Source organism: Typopeltis vanoorti, chromosome 9 (assembly GCF_054136105.1).
Source record: "Typopeltis vanoorti isolate ZY-2024b chromosome 9, IOZ_Tvanoo_1.0, whole genome shotgun sequence".
Taxonomy (NCBI): domain Eukaryota; kingdom Metazoa; phylum Arthropoda; class Arachnida; order Uropygi; family Thelyphonidae; genus Typopeltis; species Typopeltis vanoorti.
In genome coordinates, this window is record NC_143557.1 from 103,938,014 (window position 1) to 103,958,579 (window position 20,566).

The 20,566-nt window shown below is 34.7% G+C and overlaps 1 protein-coding gene across 2 annotated transcripts in view; it reads right to left on the minus strand.

Moving 5' to 3' along the window:
- jub (LIM domain-containing protein jub) overlaps positions 1 to 19,103 on the minus strand; it is a 242,515-nt gene extending 223,412 nt beyond the window's left edge. For both annotated transcript variants that reach the window (XM_090398070.1, XM_090398071.1), the window contains exon 1: positions 17,045 to 19,103. In XM_090398070.1, coding sequence (XP_090254196.1) covers positions 17,045 to 19,055 — 2,011 coding nt within the window. In that variant the 5' untranslated portion in view covers positions 19,056 to 19,103. The remainder of the gene's footprint in view (positions 1 to 17,044) is intronic.
- Between the last annotated feature and the right edge of the window lie 1,463 nt (positions 19,104 to 20,566).

Consider the following 20,566-nt stretch of genomic DNA (forward strand, 5'->3'; position numbering starts at 1 on the left):
CTTTGTTACTGGCAAAAACCTAATATTTATGCTGCTTACATTTTTATTTATCAAGGCAGGGTAAATTAATGGACATGAAATTTTGATGGTAGTAACATAAATGGAATTAAAACTAAATTATTATTATGCAATATATTATGATGGTTTCAGGTGCTAAAGGTTCTAAACATGGTCGTTTGTTAAAGCCATTTCAGAGCTCTCAATAAGCACGGTAATCACACAAAATGATTAATCCTTTTCTTCATGCTTACACGGTGATCGGAATACAGAGGTCAGGCCAATAGTTTTTACGGTTGACCAGTAACTTTAGCATACCATGTAGATTGTAGTGCAGCTTGTTTCTTTGTATATGTGTATACTCCAGATGATGACCTTAATGTGAAGGTCGAAACGTCAAGTGATTATTTTAGTTAATATTAAACTGAAGTTTGACTCTAACATGGTAGTTGTTTCCATAATTTCTAAGATATACTAAATTATTAAGTTAATCAATCACCTGACTGAAGAAGAAAATACAAACTGGATCAATGAGACAAGGTGACAGTAGACATGGAGAGAAAGAAAGGGGGAGAGGGAAATGAATAAATCAGTTATCCTGTCAGTCAGTTTATATTAATTTAATATAAAATTTAACAGCATCAACTCCCAAAACCACATTAAGACAAAGTAATATTTTGTTGAATACAAACCAGCATCCGCACAGCACAAAAGCACTTTTCAGGGGAAAAAAAAAAGTACCTTATAAACTAAGTACTGGTAGATCAATTCATTTAGTGTAGCAAAGAAGTTAAAAGCAAGAAGTCCTAAGGGAGCAAGCATCCTCTGAGGTATGTGCATATATAGGTAGATCAAATGGCAAATGGGTAATTTGGGGTAAAATCAAAGTAACATTTTGGGTAATTTAGCCATACCTACAGTTTAGGCAAATGCTTCAGTACTAATGCCAACACCAAAAACAGACTCTCAGATCATAACAGCTATGTAATATTACTGTTCTCTTCCATCTAACCATGTATGAAAAGGGGAAGGAGAAGTTCAAAGCATAGTCTGCCAGTGCTAACCTGCCATAATGATGATAGCATATGTACTTCAAGGCAGACACTTCTGTCTGAAATATTCCAACTTGCAGTTAATATATTACACTTTATACATTCATGATTGTGCCAAATGACAAGGTTTATCTGCAAGAACAGAGAAGATTTGTTAGTCTGACATGTTATTTAGAAGTGGTGCAAACATATTTATATACCACTTCAGATAGATATAAGAGAAGGAGAGGATGGAGGGGGGGGAGTGTAGTATATTATCTATTTTATGAATGTTGTAACCAGCAACAAATAGTATGGTGCAAATATAATGTTGGAGGTTTAATGGATTTTTTACAACACTCAGAAAGGATTGAAAAGAATTTAATACTTCCTATATTTCGTCCATCACTACGACATCTACGGGGATTACAAAAATAACTAATGTAACATAACACAAATATCGTACAATACTAAGCCCAACCACGTGGGTGACACTAAAGTCCTATCTAGGTGGAGCGCCCTCTAAGGGCAGTTGTAGGTGGCCTGGAATATAAAGTAGGATCTCTGGTGATGAGTGTTTCCCAAATTTTCGGAAGCTTAATGCAACCGTATTTATTACGATTTGGTTGATTTCTAAGGGCTGCTGCTGCTTCTAAGAATAGTGTCTCTTTCTTGAATTTGCTGTGATGGAGCATGGTGGTTTTCTTCCATGATACTCTGTGGGTGGTGTCCAAGACATGGTCAGCCAAGCCTGAATGACCATAGTTGTGTTTACAGATGTAAGACTTGTGTTTCTCTAGGCGGATGGATGCTGATCTGCCTGTCTGTCCAAAGTACGCCAGCTTACAGGAACAGGGTACTTTGTAAACTCCAGGCAGAGAGAGAGAGAGAGAGGAGGGGGCTGATCTTTCGTAGAACAGATAAGGGTAGCAAGTTTGCTATGATATTATTAGTATTGTATGATATTTGTGTTATGTTACATTAGTTATTTTTGTAATCCCCGTAGATGTCCTAGTGACTAGGACGAAATATAAGAAGTATTAAATTCTTTTTAATCCTTTCTGAGTGTTGTAAAAAAACCTTCAACATTATGTCTTCACAGCACTTAAGCCTCTATACACAAAGTATGGTGCAAATAGTTGAGTTCAGAGACAAGTACTGCATCGCTATAGCAAACAGGTCCCCCCCCCCCTTCCTGCACTTGGGTGATGGTGAATATAAGTTTTAAAGGCAGAAAACTGGAATAGGATGGTAACAATTATTTTAATCAAAAATGGCAACGTTTCATCCCATCATTATAGACCTCAAAAGTGGGGTATTATTTCCACACTGAGAGCAACAGCCCACTGACTTATTACTGACAAAGATGAACTAGGTGAAGAATTTCAACATTTAAAAAACACTTTCCTTCAAAATGACTATAATGATGGCCACATTATTTCTAGATTTAACCAACATGAAGAAGAAAACAGAGGCTTCATTATGTTTCCATATATGAGAAACTCTTTCTCTATTCTCTAAATTTTGTCAGTTTTATGAAAAATTCTCTATTTTCATAAAACTGGCAAAAATATTTAAAGAACATAAAATCAAAGCAGTATTTACCCCTTTATCAAAATGATATCACTACTATGATCTACAAAACTTCGACGTACACCCAGATACTTAAGTGAGTTATCAGCTATTATGCGATTACCATTCATTTTACTATTGACAGACAGAAAAATCAATTGAGCAGTATATTGAATACAATAGACATGAGGAGAGAATTGCATACCATAGAAGAGAACTGTATACCATAGAAGCTTTGTTATCACATGCTCTATTCAGCTGACCCACAAGATGCTTCGGAAATAATACATCAGGTGTTATCAGATAAATCTGAACTATTACACTGTTGCTATTATATAACGGAGAGAAAAATTCAAGAATCCTTGAAAATGGCATTAGATGCTAAACATCTAAATATAAATCCAAATATCAACTTGTCTGAATATATCCAGTGATCATTAGCCAAACACATGTACGGTATATGAATGTGTAAACACAAACAATGCAATGCAGAATTAGAAATATTTTTTTAAAAAACATCAGTCTCTTCTATAACTACATAGCGGTTATCACCTTTGTTAGTCTTTACTGTTTCTCCACTAGTTTGTATGTTTACAACTAGAGAAATCAAATGCATTTAGGATGAAATGCCACATTTTTAATTAAAATAACTGTTACCATCTTATTCCAGTTTTCTGACATATAAACTTATATATATTTGTAAAATATATCAGCATGAACAGTGAACGAAACAATTCAAAAGATGTTCGGAGAGTGAATTCAAGTTGATCAGGAGTGGCCATGGACGGGCTATCATTTCTTATCTCTCGATCTAATCAAAAGCAAAATTACAAAAATAATTAACTGAAGTGAACGCTTTCATCCCTATTCTCCACTCCAAATCTTCATCCATTATATAATCCTTTGTTTCCTTCTAAGTGTTCCAAGTCCATCCAAACAAAACATACAACGTAATATATCACAAGCAGATTGAGCATGAAGCTGGAATTTTTCTTTCTCAGTCTAATAAACAGAAGTGTACAATACATGCAAAATACATTTAAAAACAAAGAAAAATAGTCAGCTTCTTCCATTCCTGAAATGATGAATCAAATGAATAAACCATCTTTACAATACCAAAAACAATAGACTGCATACTTCTGTTGATCTTTTGTAAGAAAAAAAATTATACAGCCTAATTACCAAATAAAAGAAATATTAATAAATGAATTTAAGGTAATAAATTAGTTTTTTTTTAATACCACATCTCCCCCTCCCTCACTGAGTTTCATGTACTAGAAAATACTTTCAAATATAGAATGAATAACTTTACTTCAGTTTTGCAAAATAGAAAACAGTCTTCAACATAGTATCATCTTCATAGACTGCAATGCAATCCAAAGCTCATTACATAAGGAAGTTTACTGTATTAGCAGCTTTCATGCTGCACCTTAAAATCAGTCTATATGCCTAACTCTGATAACATACTACTTGCCACCATTTTTTTAAAATAAAACTAGTCATTAATTGAGAAGCATATGAGGAGTTGAAAAAAGTGTATTCTTCTTGAGATGGTTTTTATATATTTAATTATTTTTTTTTTTAAGTAATATTCAAGATTTCAAAGGCTGAAAAATGCTATGGTTATACTCTTGATTCCAGGGAAGAAAAAAAGAGAAAAAACACAACCATGAAAAAATTTGTTACAAGTTCCACACAAGGAATGTTTTTCACTTTAAAGTACTAATGGATCCTTTTGGGATTAACAACAAAAAAACACTGAGAAATATGCTGTCTATCTCCTTTAAAAATCAGAATATTTGATATTAAATTGAAACAATGTAAAAATTATCCAAGGACTATAAAAAGATGCACCTCAACATAATTTTGGTTTAAAGTAGAGAGTTGAAACCAAAACAAAAAAAAAAATAGTTTGATACATACAATTCCCAATATTAAAATTCACTAAAATCTATGAGATCAGTTTAATATGCATATAGACAAAGCTATGCTAACAGATATCATTCTGCATCTTTTTTTTTTTTTTTTAATTATACTATGACTATAATCAGATTATGGACAATAATCAGATTTTATAATTACAAATATGAAATCCCTACTTCAATTCACTGATTCTGAATTCTAGTCAAATATTCAGCTGAGCTATTCATCCAAGTAACCTATACAACCAGAGGCAAACTAGTCATACTAGTTATCAGGCAAATAACAGGAAAGCCAGCACTACCCCAAGTGTTTTGATGTTAGCAATACTTATGCCACATCAATTGAAGGTACTTTCAGCTCATGTGCAAGATTTTTTTTTTACTCATTTTTCTGAAAGTATTTTTAGTCCATGGCAAAAAAAAAAAAAAAAAAAAAAAAAAAAAAAAAAAAAGTAATACCTAGTTTGAATGTGTATATAACCCAAGTTTAACAAAGAAAAAAACTCAAAAAGACAGTTCTAGAAATCATTATTGGTATGCAAGCATTCAAATAAGATTCAATAGTCAACTTTCAAGAAAATTAAAGTCTTAGTTATGAATTATAATCATTACTGAGATTGATTTCTTTCTTTTCTTTAGTGAAAATAAGAAATGAATTATGGCCTATTCTGATTGTTATCACTTTTTATTTTTTTTAAATCTACAGTTAAACTCTAAAGAATCAATTAATCCAACCAAGTCAGTAAAATCTAACTGTGCTCCAGGCTTACAAGTATCATTACTATTACTACGGCGACTCCAAGGAGTCCTTAGACTCATCAAGGGAGGCCCTAAACATCATGTCCACACAACTATTCGACATTCTATGAGCAAACTAAAGATTAACACAAAGATGCACACACAAAAAAATTTTTTAAAAAACCTGCTCTAGAAATTATACATGGTACCCTTTCATGCTATTTGAGGCCTCAAATAGGTAGAATAGGTCTCAACATCAGGTAATGAAAGTCATCTATCACCTAAAACAAAGATCCATAGCGTTGGATTCAAATCTTACTATGCCACCCTAGACATGTGAACAGAATACTGTTCACATGTTTGGGGGTGGTGCACCCAAAATATTCCTAAAATTTTTTGATGCGGTCTCCAGAGGAGAGCAATTTAGCTGAGTGATGATCCCCCCTTACTAACTCACTAACTATTATCCCCCATAGACACTGTTTCAGCTATTATCTTTTATGGATAATACTTCCATGGCCACTACTCCAGAGAATAACTAGTAACCATCATTCCTCCACTTTCGGTTAGGCCTCTTAAAAGAATTGCAGTAGCTGTTCAACATCCTTTTTCAGTCCAGCTGTAAAACACACTAAGTCTGCTTCTCTTCTTCCTCATTAATTCCTCTACCCTCTGGAATAGCCTTCCTAATGAAGTGTTTCCTAACAACTAACTATTCAAGAAAAATTTCAAGACTTCTTTCCCATTGTTTACCTGCACCCACACGATGCTAATATGCTATAGGTTCATCTACCTCTCGTGTGGGTCAATACAATTTTTATCCCCCCCCCTCTCTCTCTCTCTATATATATATATAAAGCCGAAATCTGAAACTTGTTTGTGTCATGTTTTTTGTTTTACCAGCCCGGAACTCGGGGGGGGGGGGGGACACCAAGGTGCCAGGAGCCCCCTAGTGTGTGTGTGTATATATATATATGTAAATAAGTTTTTTTACCTTGGGAATAATGTATATTATTATATATATTACTATATATATATATATTCTACACACACATATATGTAGAAAGTTTTTTATCTTGGGTATATTATGTATTCAAGATGCCAAGTAATTTTATATAAACTTATCTTGCACTAATTGCAGGTGCAAACTTGACATACTTGTCTGTTTGCTTACTTGGGAAATAGGATTAAAAACCAAAATTTTTATAAAATTACTTGGTATCTTGAATACATTATATATGCATGTTGCAAGCTGAGACACTGTTTACTCAGCATTGTTATAAATAACTCTTTTAATTTCCTGACATTTCGATCTTCATATTAAGATCATCATCTGGAGCTATACAAATATACAGGACAAGCTGAGTTATATTACATACAGTGAGCTAGAGAAATGATGATTTGATCACAGGTTATTTTACTGACATAACCTCTAGTGAAAAAAAAAAAAATTAATTATTTAGATACTACATCAAGCTAAATTCTATTTATGATAACATGAATAAACGTTCTTTCTTATAAATAGTTTTCTTTCAGTAACAATGAGGTCCTATTTTTAGCATTACAATTGTTATTTTTGATTTAGGATCCTCGATTATCTACAGTCCTCCTTATTTTAGAGAGGAAGGTTCCGTGGGTCGAATATGTGCCTTCCATATGTTTGGGATTTTTAGACCATCATTATTATTTAGATTGGGATGGTTGATAAGAATCTCACAGGCTTCCTTAAATTTGCATTCATACCATGTTTTGGTGTAAAGTAGACAACATGCTATGAATGGAAATTTAAGGAAGCACGTGTGCATGCACGCACGCAATCCACTAACTTAAACAGAATGAAAATAATTCATTTGCGTTTTTCATGGCCAGCCTGGTTGGTTGGTTGAGTGGTTAGTATAGCCACTCTTTAGACAAGAGGATGCTTGTGATTTTCTTACTAACCACTTACTATATATACTGCTGTAACCCATGTCCTGACATAGTGTGACCTTTGATGTCTTTGCGCCATAAAAATCAAATCAATTCAAGCATTTGTTTTTTAACGTTACTGCTGCTTCTCTCATTTTTACATTTTTCTTCTCATTACCTTACCACACTTGAAAGAAATTACAATTAGCACTCAAAATAATTAACTTCACATTCAAATATCTATTAATATATACTAAGAAATGTTTGTTGACAACAATAGCAAAGTCTACCATAAGTAACAAAAATAAAAATTTGGGATAAAATGGATGACTAAGGAAATCAAAATGGAATTGCAAAAAAATTGGCTACAGAAATATGAACAGAGTGAGAGGTGAAAAGCACGAGATCAGCACTACATTCAAATGAAAATTCCAAGGAATTCTTTTATGTAGCCAGCAAGAAAAGGAATGATTGTGGGCAATGGTTTTGCTAAATGGAAGAGGTGGTCAAGAGACCAAAGTAATTAACACACTAGAACTGTTTAATGAATATTTTTGAATATTTCATTCTAGTGAAGTAGGTTTTATTCCAAAGGGGAAAAAAAGAGTGTTGAAGGAATAGAAGTGAGTAAATTAGATGTGTTTAGAATATTAAGTATTCTGGATGTCAGCAATAGTTGGACTGAATGAGGTTGGCATGTGTTTTAAATTGAACTGGTTCTTTAATGAAAGTTCTGTAACAGGAATATTCTCTCATAGCCCTATATGCATAAGGACTGTGAGAGAATGGAGGTACCACAGACCAGTTAGTTACTGGTTTGTAGTTTTTCTGTAGATGCTAAGATGTTTAAGAAATTGGTAACAGCTTGTATATAGAACTTGGGCAGACAAGGGTGATATCTGCAAAGGTCAGCACAGATTTGTTAGGGATGGAGGAGGCACTCGTTTTAATAACCTAGTTGTTTTATTATAAAAAGCAAAAAGAGTGATTCATGAGGGAAATGCATGTACTAATTTTTCTGGATTTTGTATATCAAAAGCATATGACAGGTTGCTACATAAGCTGATAGTTAATCTGCAACATATGCATTTAGATGAAGTAGATTGGTGTCTGATAGATATTAAAGGGTTGTGTATAAGAGAACAATATCAGATAGAAGTTACAGTTGGTTTCCCCAGGATTCAATATTAGGACAATCACAGTTGAACCTTTAAATCAATGATATCTCAGGTAGATAAGTTGCTTACAGATGACAAGTTGAATAAGTTGAAAAGGTGTTCAATTGCTACATATGAGGGTGGGTTTGAACTTTGAGATCTGTAGACAGATAACTATGCAGAAGGATATAACATGCTACAGAGACAACTCAGAGGAAAGGCTCTGATCTGGCCACATCTGAACTAACATGCTCATATCTGATCATTAGGATTTGAAGAAGATGAAGATACTTTGGAGAAGGTGCAGAGGAGGTTGATCAAAATGATTTCAGGGGTGTGAAAAGATGAGGGAAAAAAATGGCATTTTTATGGTGGAGATACAGTTTTCTTGTTTTTTTTGCCACTCTTCAAACTTGCTGCTCCTAGTCAATGCTTTAGTTAATTAGTTGGTGGTGATGGCCCTGCTGTGAAATGTTATCTAGGGATAGAATTAGGCATTTAATCTGCAGCTTGGCAGACAGAAGACAAAAGGGATGATATGAATGATACATCTAAGCTTTAAAAACAGGTACTTAACAACATGAATATGAAGAAGATTTTTCAGATAGTGAAACAGAAGGAAGGTACAGGAACTAGAGTCACTCTTGGAAGTTGTGTAAGGGAGTGGGGGAAAAAAAAGAGTAAAGAATGTTTTATTTCAGGAATATTGTGGATGAATGAAATGCCTTACCTGAATGTGTTGTGAATGCTATGAATGTATGATGATACAGACAAAGTAGATCTTCTCCAATAAGTCCAAGGATGTTTGTAATAATAAGGGGTGCTTAAGGGTCTAAATCAGGAGGAGACCTCTATGAAGTCTTTTAAGGAATGCACAGAACTGACCATAGCCTCTAACCTAATGACCATTCCTCATCTTCTTGTGGTGCACCCTGTTAGGTATCTACCTGGATACTGAACAAACAAGGATGGGTTGGCAATGGGGAATTTGGTTGACTAAATTGTATTCTTATTGGCTTAAATCATCATGCAAATTGATGGTACAACATGACAGAATTTCATGCCAGCAGGAGCACTGCCAGGTAATCAAGGCACCCATTGGTTTCATCAGGGAACCAGGGTGAACAACGAAAAGTCAGTTGCTTATAATCCCAGAACACATTCCAATTCAACATTGCCAGAGTTCAAGACTAGTAGTATCAACATAACAAGTATCAATGGAAAAGAAATGGAAATAACAGAAGAACTGCAGAAGTACCAGATCAACATAATAGGTGTGACTGAAACAAAGAAGACAAAAACAAGCAAGATCTTTCTAAGCAACAAAGAGAAAATGTTATATTTGGGAAATAATGATCAGGGAAAATAAAGTGCAGTGATGGCATTCAACACTAAATAGAAGGATAATTTTCTTGAATGGCAGGCAATATCAAGTAAAGTGATGTGGGCAAATATCAGAATGGTAAACTGGATGATAAGACTTATTTGTGCCTATAGTCCCGAAAAAGATTCTACTAAGGAAGAAGTGGAGGAATTTTCTGAAGCATTACAAAAGGCAGATGATACAACAAAAAAGGAAAAGTTGATCATTGTCGGAGATCTAAACAGCTGAGTAAGAAATTATTACCAGACAGACATGTATTGGGAAAATTTCTACTGGATTTCTGTTCAGGACATGAACTTGTTATTACTAGCACCACATTCAAACATAAAAACATTCACAAATTCACATGGAAAGAAGATATAAGAAAAGTCTCACTGACTAATGTTATTGTTGACAGTGATGTTTTCCCACTTGTTCAGGACAAGAACACAAGGTGTGTTCGAAAAAAGACCAAACTTTTGCTATAAAGACTTGATTACTCATTTTACAACATTTTAAGCACTGTCCCCCTTCAAACTAGTCCCCTCTACTAGCAATACACCATTCCTAACGCTTCTTCCATTGTTGAAATGCTTCCTGGAACGCACTTCCTGTGATGCACAGTTCTCTTATCACATTTTCACGAATCTCCTTTATGGTTTGGAAAAGACGTCCTTTCAAAGTGGTTTTAAGTTTGGGAAACAGGAAAAAGTCTGCTGGGCTAAGTCTGGGGAATAGAATGGATGGGTAACAATGGATGCCTGATGTTTTGCAATATAACTGCAAATAAGGAGCGACGTGTGAGCCAGCACATTGTTGTGGTGCAAACATCCAAGTCTGGTTTTCCCGCAATTCAGGCCTCTTCTGCGCACAGCATCCCTCAAACATGCTAAAACTTCCTGGTACAACTCTTTGTTTACCACCTGACCACATGGTTCAAATTCATAATGGACAATCCCTTTCCAATCAAAAAACACATCTTGATCTTTGACCGATTCATCCGTGCTTTTTTTTTTTTTTTTTTTGGTCAAGGAGACCCTTTCCCCACCTACTGTGACAATTGCATCTTGGTTTCAACATCATAAGCATAAACCTACATTTGATCTCCTGTTATGATGTTCTCAAGAAGTTTGCATTACCATTTGCATTTGCAAGCAGTTCCTGACTGATTTCAACACTGTTCTCTTTCTGATTGTCAATCAACAAATACGGCATGAATTTTGCACTGACACAACGCATCTGAAGTTTTTCAGTCAAAATTTGATTAAACAACTATTTCCATGAATCACAGTGCGGACTCTCTCGACATGGTTGGCATCTGTTGATGTGGAAGGTCGTCCAAGCCTGGATCTTCACTAACCGACATTCTGCCCTTTTTAAAATGTTTAAACCACTCATAGTACTGCATTTGGTTCATACAGTCTTCCCTGTATGCTTGGTTAAGCAACTGAAATGTCTCTGTAAAGTTTTACCAAGTTTTCAGCAAAATTTCTCACACACACATTGTTCTTCAAGCTCTTTCAATGTCACTTTGTCACTAATCCGAGTGACAAAGTGAGCAAGTGCACAAACAGCTTGTGCACTTGCTCACCTCAGTTGATGTAACTTGACAACTAATGCTCATAGCAGAAAAGAGCAAGTGGCAGTTTGTTGTAAAAATCTGCTATTAGGTGCATTCAGCAGCCACAGCACACTCTCTGTGAAGGTTGGCAAGCTATATTTAAAAACTTTGGTCTTTTTTGGAACACCCCTCATATACAGGGCATTTGAAATTGGAAGTGGTCACCATTTACTTTTGAGAGGGATAAAATTGAATTTCATATTGAAAAGAATAGTGTAATCTTCTAAGATAAGTTCTTGAACTCCTTTAGTTCACAGTTTACATCTGAAAGCTGCTCAACTTTGATTTGAGTACCATATTAAAATTGAGAATATTAGGAAAGAACTTGATATTGTTAGCATTCAGAAATATGTTAGCAGAACTAATCTCAGGTGGTTTAGTCATTTAAACAGAATCGGAAAGGAAAGATTAGCAAAACAAGTCTTCTTTCCCAGGTCAGCAAGAAAATAAGACTCTATGGAAGAGACCAATATCTAGGGATTGAAGCAGTAAAAAAAAGTGTCTTACAAGACAGAAATATAAGATCTAATAACATTGGAGTCTCGACAAATAACATTAATTTAGAGGAAAATTGTCAATCATAAGTTAGTAACAATATAACACTATCATAATATCTTATGCACCCCTCCTCAAGGACACATGTCAGGAATTTGATGATGCTTATTGTATAATCCATATTTAATGTATATTGTGTAATATAAAAATTGCATAAACCTGTCTTCCTTGAATTATACAATTTAAATTTATGAATAAACTGAAATCTGCTAGTTGAAGGATATAAACAAATTTTCATAAAAATTATTTAGGTTACTTATTTATAAAGGTTACTGTTATTACATTTCCTAAAAAGATACTCACTGAATTTAATACTTTATATCCTGAAAATCATGATGCACCTATACCCAATATTAAACAAAGAAAGCATCTATTTTTGGTTAGAGAGATCTAAATGAATGGGAGTATATTAAAGAAGTTATAATACTATTTAAGGACAGAAGTCACTTACACAAAAGTGTGTATTATATTCATTATATTAGAGATAAACATTATGACATCTTCCACTTACGTCTCCATTTTTAAATGAATTATATTAAATAAGGATTTTTAATTTGCTGTATCTGTACGTTTTTTGAAGGCAAGAATGTTACGGTACTTGGACCTGATCAGGCTGAAATGGCATGTAATCAGGTGTTGAAGATGAAGAACTGATAATTTAAGCATAGAGATACTTATCAAATAACCAAAAATTGATTAAAAACAAACTAAGAATTTAAAAGAGCTGAAAATAAAGAACAAAAAGGAACATAAAATCTGTTATGTACATGGCAAGCCAGCAGCATGATGGTGAACTGGCTGTTTTGTTTTAAAACATTGGCTGTAGAACAAGTAACTGACATGCAGTATATTAAAATATTTGTAATATTCAGTTTTGTTTTGTTTTTCAACTTATATACTTAACTTTTTTTTATTATTATTAGACACCTCCAGGGAGTCCAAAGACTCATCGAGGGAGGGCAACCTGCTGTTTCAGCCACTCTGTCTCTGCCACTCAATCCACCAACTGACCGCAACTAAACCAACGCCATCTGTCACCACTAATGTTTCCAAAGACAATCACAAACACCCATGCCCATGGCGGGATTCGAACCTGCAGCCTTTTGGCTGGAGAGCGGATATGCTAACCACTTGGCCAGTCTGGCTGGCTGAGTGGTTAACTTATTTCAAAATCATTAACATAGCATAACTTAACAATATCAGTAATAATTTTTTTTATCCTATTTAATTTAATTTTTCTTGCTAGAAAAAGAATGAGTACTAGCATTTTTTTTAAGACCCCCCCCCCTCCTGTGTGCGCCACTGATGGGATCTTTGTTTATGGCATGGTGTTTTTTCGCTAGTGATTCAGGCAAAGTAATTTGGTTTTATTTTCTTGGAAATCTAATTTAAACATCTGTAATACTTTAACAGATAACTGTGAACTTGCAACAGTGATCTTCTCAATTTCACGAATGTGTTTGGATTATCGTTAGGATATCTCAGCAGTGTGATTTTTGTTGTTGCTAGTGTGTTTTTAGCTCATTGGAAAGTCAGTAGTCTGGTATTGCAATATCAATAAATGTCCAATTAGGTGCAACTTTATATAGCAAATGGCAGGTTCAATATAACATATAGCATACTGACTGGCAGTTAAAATTATAAACAAGATAGACATGTTATTATACCATAATAACATGTCTATCTGGGCTACTGTGGTTCTGTGTTTTAGTAAATTTTGTAGTTTGTTGAGGATACTGAAGACAATTTTGTAATCTGAATATTTAAAGATGTATTTTATAGATTCATAATTTTGATATGAGAATTTTAAGACTATATAGGAGTTTGATATGTTTTTTTGCAAAGAAGGTAGATGATTTGGGGTTGAGTGTAATCTGTTACTGCTGGGGATACTGTCAAGAACAGCTCTTTTAGACAGGTGATTTCTGGATTTAAATCAGTGATAGAAGATGAGCTTTTGAGAATATTGCATCTGCAATGAGTTATTAGATTTCATGGAGGAATGATAACAATATCACTACATACAATACAACCCAAACATGCCTTTGAAATTGAAGTCACTATTATCAATTTCCAAGAAAATTAAACCAAATTACATTGCTCTGAAGCACTAGCAATAAAATCCACCCAATGTGCCATAACTTACTCATATGACTCTCAAACCAACCAAATGTTCCAATTCCAACACTCTTGAACTAGTCAAACTCCCAAATACTCTCAACTCAACTCTTCTCAATACTTCATTTCATTAAATTATGTGACAAGTGCACAGTTAGTTTGTTCTACATATGATGCCATTTAAAAACAAAGTGGCCAGTATACCATCATGCTGCTAGCTTGCCATGTACATGACAGTTTTATGTTCCTTTCTGTTCTTTAATTTCAGTTTTAAAATTTGTTGTTGTTGTTACTAGTTTATTCATGTTTTTTGGTTATCCGATAAGCATCTCTACACTCAAATTATTGATTCTTCATCTTAAACACCTCCTAATTACATACTATATCAGCCTGAACAAGTCCTAGTCCAAATACTATTATTCTTATCCACAGAAAAAATGCACACAGGTATGTCAAATTAATAATCCTCATTTAACATAAATCATCCCATTTATTTAGCATCTCTATAACTTAGTTAGATAAATTAAAAAAAAAAGGGGGGGGGAGAGGGTGTTCTCCATTATCAAAAATAACTTTGCTTTCTTTGTTTAATCACAATTTTTCTTTATCCTTATCTCAACATATTTTTTACTTTTAAGATATTTTGTTTATAATATTTACCAAAAGTGCCAACTCCAAGGATAGTACATGAAAAATATTTTTTATTTAAAAACCAGTGAAACTCCTGCTACATTAAAGGGAGGCAACCCTGAAAGTGCTGCCAGAGTGGTAAATAAGGGAGTAAGAAATAGTGGAATGCATTGTCTGAGAGGATAGTGAGAGTGCAGACAATGAGTTTAAGGAGTAATATACAACAGACTTAGTGATCTCTAAAACACACATCTGAAAATGTCCTATTTCTCATTCTATGGAGGTCCCTGGATAATAAAAGTCAAGTGCTACTGCAAATTTATCACTCATAACTTTCCAATAATAATGCGGTACAACATGTATCTTTGTGTTCATTGTAATTAAAATGCTTAAGAAATTTAATTTTTTTTAAAGAAATTAATTTTGAAAGTAAATTTAAGAATAAATTTTCTCCAAGTACATTTTTGAAACCAATACTTCTGCTACAAAGCAAGCCAAGATTTAAGGCATCTAGAATCAAGAAGATAAGTAGTTTACTTGTATGCTAACTAGTGCAGAACAAAATACAGTCTGTCTGCTATTATTCATGGCTGTTACCTTTAACTCATGCAGATATAATTGTTAATAACTACCATCTTATTGCCGTTATGAAAAAATTATTTGAAATAAGGGATAACATGCAATATTTAGTTTTCCCTTTATTTCCTTCATGTATATATGAAGGATTAATATGAACATTGTGTATGTGGTGTAGGAAAATAAATTTTCCTACACCACACGAAAGGAAGGAAAGCAATGTGTTGTCAGGCAAAATTGTGTATCGGTTTGGAATTCAACTGGAGTAGGTCATTGACCTATAGTAGGAAGAGGAGCAGATGAGAAAACAGAACATTGTGGAATCGACAGCATTAATTGCATAGTTAGAAGATAAGGAACCATCTACCATCACATGTCATTGCAGCCAATAAAAAAATTTAAAAAAAAGCTGGCAACCCAACTGCAGAAATTATAGGATAGACCAAATGATGGGACCTTACTTAATAGGTCTTTATGTCGAAATCAGCCAAAAGCTTTGAAGATACTGAGAACGAGTGCAACCACTTGCTGAATTTTTCCATGGTGTTTGTTCAGAGTCCTGACAATGATTTATTAATTGGATGCCTTTAAGGGAACATAAGAATTGGGTATTGATAGTTTTTCTTCCATTATTTCAGAGAGAAGTGAGGTGAGAAAGAGATTGGTTAATAGCTTGATGGTAGTGATATGTCAATTCAATTTCCTAGAGTTGACAGGAGGCAATTCTAGAGAGCAAACTTTCAGGATAACTGGAGGACTGCCACCAGGACCAAGTAACTGTCTAATTTCTAATTTGGATGATATTCTTCTGATCTCTCTATCCTTTTAACAAAAAAAAAGGGCAGAGGCAGTGCCGGATTTACATATAAGCTAAAAAAGCTACAGCTTAGGGCCTCGCAATCTTCCGGGGCCTCAAATAAAAAAACAAAAAGACCAGCTGATGTAATTTAAAACAGTAAGGGGCTTCTGGGTTTTGTATAGCTTAGGACCTCAGCAAGTCTAAATCCAGCCCTGGACAGAGGAGACATTGAGTACGGAGCATTTGGAAAGGTTGGAGAACTTACCAGGATCAGTTAATGTATACATTGGAGGAGAAGTATGAAGCCAAGAGATGGGCTTTTTCTCTGGGTGATGACAATAGAACTATCTGGAGATGGGGTGGGAGAAGAGTTGGGAAAAATTATAACCAACTGCATTGACAAAAGACCAAAAGGCTTAACTATCATTTGGACGAGATGAAAGTTTCCAGCTTTTTAATAATTTTAAAGATGCACTGATAATTTTCTTGCAACTGCTTCGAGCTTGGCGATAAGCACTAAAGTTAGATGGAGTTCATGATGAAAACCAGTTGTGGTATGCTCAGACCACATATGTGCATAACTGACCCTTGGTAACATTACAGGTGTTTATGATATTAATAAACAAAATGAAAGCTTAATGTCGAAAAAAATTGCAAGACCATGATCCCAAAGTTGCAGTCATACAGCCAAGGTTTATTGCACTATTAGTGTAGTGAAAAATTAATTTCGTTTTTCATATATAAAGCGGTATTTCTATTTACTTGACTTTAATAAAAATTAAAACTATTCAAAGTTTCCTTGAATTGTACACATTAAGTTGAATTAAAATCAGGTAAAATTAAATCATGTGGTATCTAGTTATTTCATGTAAGATACATGATGAAATTTAAAATTAAAATACTATTTGAATTAATTCCTTGATGAAGAAAAGGAATGGAATATTTGCTCAGTGATATATTAGCATACACTAGAAAAATTCATATTTTGACATCAGTTATAATAGGACTGATTAAATTGAATTCGTTTTCATATAATAAATTTAAGTTTTAGACTTACCAAAAAATTCCCCTTCAGGATTAGATTCTAAATCATCTTCTATCTGTTTTGTAAGTGCTTCAACTTTCTTTTCAGCCTCTGTTGGACCTTTAGGTCTTGGTGGTGTAACATTGTATGGCAACAAAGTCTTGCTGTTCAACGTATTTGGTTTATATCCTAGGCCTGGATAAGGAGGTGGTGGGGAACAGTTCCCCAAAGGCTTAACTCTAATGTTGTTATTCGATGTTAATACCTGAGAATGAACAGGCTGTGGCAAGTGTTGAGAACCTCTTAAATGTAAGGAATGTGAAGTGGTTACAGGAAAATGTGGGGGCATTTCATTTGTTCCTGTCAGTACAGAACTAGATACAGTAATATTTGGCAGTTGGGGATGAATTTGTTGTCCTCTTGCTAAAGAATAAGTATTGGAATTAGCTGCTTGGGGATGATATGCTGTTGTATATGGTGGGCACGATCCAGGTAACATCTGATGACTAGTTGTGACTGTGGCTGCAGGATGATAAATTCTTGGGGAAGCTGATGTCAGTGTTTGTACTGGATGGGTACTTTCATAAGGTATTGTGCCACTTGAAATTTTATATGTATTAGCTGAGCCAACTACTTGACAACTATAACCAGCACAAAGAGGAACTGCATTACTGTTGAGAACTCGAGTGGGAACTCCAGTTGTCTGCAAATGAGGCACTGCTGGTTTTGTTAGTGCAGAAGCTGTTTTAAGAGATGTAGCATATGACACTGGATGAGGAGTAGATGAAACTATGTTTGTTTTTTCTAAATTGTGTACAGGTTTGTCAACAGTTAAAGAATTAATGTTTGCACCAACACCCAAGGCAATAGTGTTTCCTATATGTAACTTATGTTGCAAATCTTGAATATTTGCATAAATTGGGTACTCTGTACTTTGATGTGGATAGGGAGGTGGAAGATCAGCTAAGGCACTAACTGATTTTGGAACATTTGCTAGGCTCGATCCTGGACTTGAATGCTTTGAATCTTGTGAGCTAATGGAGGATCTAGGACTCTGCTGAAGTTCCAAAGTAACATGTGATGGGGAATGAATGTTATTTACTTGATGTTCAGTTATCGAACTTATTCTTCCAGCCTGAATGCTCTGGAGGTTTTCATATATTGGACCTGTTACACTAGCTCTAGGTGAATTAGAATGTTGAGACTCCCTACTTGAACTACTGAGACTACTCCGTGGGCTAGAATGAGTAGAATCATGACCACTACCACCTGTCCTATGAACTAAATGTGTAGAAGAAAGTGGAATACTCTTATTAGCACCAATAGATAAACGTGACAGCGCATTATCATCCATTTGAGAAGATGCAACCACTGTCGGTGTAGCACGAACTGCTGGTAAATAGCCTACATTATTAATATTGTTAGAATTCATACCATTAGTTTGTCCAGCACTAACTGGAATTCCATGAATTACTCCAGAAACAGGTTGTTTAGGGGTAGCAAAACGCGAAGCTGCTATAACACTGGCTCGGTCAATTTTGGCATATACCGGAGGCTCCTTAGGCTTCATGCCAGTTGGCACTAGAAAGCTTTCGATCGCTCCGACAGGTTTATTATCCGAGGTCTTCGAGCTTACTGCATTGGCATTTAGTTTTCTATTGATGACACTTTCATTCCGCCTTCCAGCCAAAAAACTAGTCGGAGGATAATCATTCCGAAGAGGGGAACAACTTTTCTGTTGTGTATTAGTATTGTTATTTTTAATATTAGCAACAACTTGGGCTTGATTCGTCGCACTCGAAAGTAATTTTCCATAACTACACTCCGTAGGAGCAGACTTACCTAAACAGTAATTCTTACTATTTAAATTTAAGTTTGCGTAGAGCTCCCTCTTTTTTTCAAAATCCTCTCCAGCCGATGTTTCTGAACGCTTTGGAGTTGTAGAAGTTGTTAATAAATATTCTCGGGATGGCACTTCAAATAGATTTAAATCTTTCATAATGCGCGAGGCATCTTCTTCTAACTCATCATCATAGAGATCCATTTTTCCTGCATCCGAAAAATCTGAACAACGCCCACAGTTATGATAACACTGAACACAAGCACCGGTTCGAACAAATTAAACAAGCAAACACAAGAGAACGCATACACAGACATACAACATCTATGCCATTTTAAGGTGGTTGCTCAATCTCATTGTGTGACGTCACAAAGTAGCATCTGTAAACAAAGGTAAATATTTAAAAACAGTACATGTATTTAATATCATTAGTTATAAAAAAATACATTCGTATAGTGAGCATCTCTAATTGATTACCACTTAAGCATATTTAATTCTAATACAAATAATGAGAAAAAATTAAATCAAGGGCAATACACAAATCCCCACAAGAGGGCAGTATTCTTCATTGCATAAATACACTTCAAATCACATCAATAATAAAATTTTACATAAAGTTAAATTTAATTATCCTACTACTACTAATACTACTACTACTAATAATAATAAAAGTATTTAAAATTTAGCTGTAAACTGAACTTATTATGGAAAAAGTAACACTGACGTAGACACAAAGATCTGCCGGCATCTTCCTCCCTTTACACAGTGCAGAATTGCCACCGTTAATTAAGAGGAAAAGAGGAAGACCTTGGAGTAGATATCTTCGTGGTTCTAGAAGTAATAGCATTAAGACTAATGTATCATCAATCATAAATGAATCAGATACATACCAGAAGATACTAACATACAATAAAGTCGTTCACAAATGAAGGAATGTCAGAGCTGTCAGGAACTGACTATCCACTAAGTGAGGTTTCTGTTTCTCATTCAAATATATATCCTAGTCCAGCTCAGAACTTCCTTCCATCTGTGCAGAGTTCAGTGTTGGTAGAAGGATCGCAACAGAGTGAAGAAGCAATAATAGAAATGAAGAACTCACAGGCGGTGGCAATATCTTTTGACAATTTGTCCCAAGATCTAGTAACGAATACGACGCCTATTCTTAATGCTGTTAAATTAATCGAAACTCGCCTAAATAACATAGAATCAGGGTCAAGTAGAGATAGCCAAATATTAGTTCCTTGTTCTCTATCACCTTAATTATCATCTACTTCTTGTCAGGTTGCACAAAGTATCATAAAAGATATTGAACCTGGTGTCTCGCTCTTATTACCTGGAACTGCGGTTTCGCCTGTTGCCAGTCTTTCACATCAAGACAGTAGTAGTAGTTCCATAATGATGAAGCCTTGGGATATATCCATGCCTACTGCTGTTCCGCCAAGCATTCATAAAATACATGAACACAGCTTCCTCTGCAAGGTCAGAATGTCGCTCAGGAGAAAATACGTGTCTATTAATTATCCTTCGATATTCTTGTCACAATATCAGTGTGAAGTATATTGCAGATGCTGCACAATCAAAAGTAACCAAAAGCATAATATGAAACTGCACGAAAATATCAAACACTTGAATCTTCGTGTTATCATATAATGGATCTGAACATGAAAGCAGAGTTGATGAAGATGATTATCAAGAGACGAAGTGCATGCGAAGTG